Source organism: Agrilus planipennis, unplaced genomic scaffold (genome assembly GCF_000699045.2).
Source record: "Agrilus planipennis isolate EAB-ADULT unplaced genomic scaffold, Apla_2.0 scaffold51, whole genome shotgun sequence".
NCBI lineage: Eukaryota > Metazoa > Arthropoda > Insecta > Coleoptera > Buprestidae > Agrilus > Agrilus planipennis.
The window spans coordinates 1,560,036-1,561,196 of NW_020438915.1; the positions used below are offsets into that span (position 1 = coordinate 1,560,036).

General features: G+C 32.2%; 1 protein-coding gene across 3 annotated transcripts in view; it reads left to right on the forward strand.

Moving 5' to 3' along the window:
* Nucleotides 1-1,161, forward strand: part of LOC108733047 (probable cationic amino acid transporter) — a 48,597-nt gene that overhangs the window by 29,889 nt on the left and 17,547 nt on the right. For 2 of the 3 annotated variants that reach the window (XM_018464075.1, XM_018464074.1), the window contains exon 2: nt 435-588. In XM_018464075.1, the coding sequence (XP_018319577.1) occupies nt 436-588 (153 nt within the window). In that variant the 5' untranslated portion in view covers nt 435. Of the gene's footprint in view, nt 1-434; nt 589-1,161 lie in introns of those variants that run through there. The other variant, XM_018464076.1, reaches the window with a different exon arrangement.

A 1,161-nucleotide genomic window follows, 5' to 3' on the forward strand; every position in this document is an offset into this window, starting at 1 on the left:
GAATAGGAGAACAGAATAATTTTCATTGTATAAAAAAAATTAAAAAAATGATGTTTGCGTAGAGGACAATATTGTAAATTAATATATTTTATTAATTAAGACTATATACCATGTGTTTTGGAAAAGCGCATTTTCAAAAAGTTAAATAATCATTTCGTTTTTCTTTAGTCTTCTGTTTTAGCCAGATCATACAGATCTGGAGTAGTTCTTTGTGGTTTATGTTTCAGGTAGAATACAGGGATAATTTTGGTCTTGTTTACATAAAGGAGAAAAAGATACCTGAATTGATAAAATTTAAAAAGGTTTTTTAGTGTAAAATTTAATGTAGAGTAAATAAGGTAAATATTTTCGAAGTTTTCTTTATTTAACGATTTAATATTTAATCATCTGAATGCCCGAAAAGCTCAAGAGACCATTCCTTCTTTCTTTTTAAGGATGAAGTTGGGGTTGTTTCCCGTGGACCGGGATAATCTCCGAAGGGACGGACTTGTCCTTTTTAGCAAGCTCATTCGCACAAAAAACGTAGAAAACCTTCAAGAGCAAGCGGTTTCTTCAAGAGGAGGAGACGACCGGAAGCAGAAACTCACGGTGCGTATTAATTAAACACATTAAATACACATTGGTGATTTCTAAGAATAAAGGTAGAGACAATTCCCCAATTTACACGTCACAAAGTTCCTAATATAGTTACAGCGACTAAAAAGGTTTTGTATCAAAAGAGAAAAGAAAAACAGAAATAGAATCGGTTTTTTTTTTCTTTAGTTTAATGCATGTGACGCAGCCTTACTTTTAAATTACTTTGGCATTAAGTAAAGAGAATTTCTTGATTAAATAATTGAGGATCACGACAATTTACGAAACGCGATATCCTGAAATCATCGAATGACTCAGAAATAACGTACAATTTCCTAAATTAATGTCTATTTCCTCTTTTAACTACATATATACGAGGGTGGATTGATAAGTTTCCGGCCTGACCAAGAAAAACAAGGTTTTTAAAAATTTTTTTTTTTTATTTCTCAACATAATCTCCTCCAAGGCTGATACATTTCTCATAGCGGTGTTCCAGTCTATTAATGCCATCTCTATAGACTGATTCGTCAAGCTCCTCAAAATAACCATTTACAGCTTCGATTACTTCTTCATTGTCCGCAAATCTCT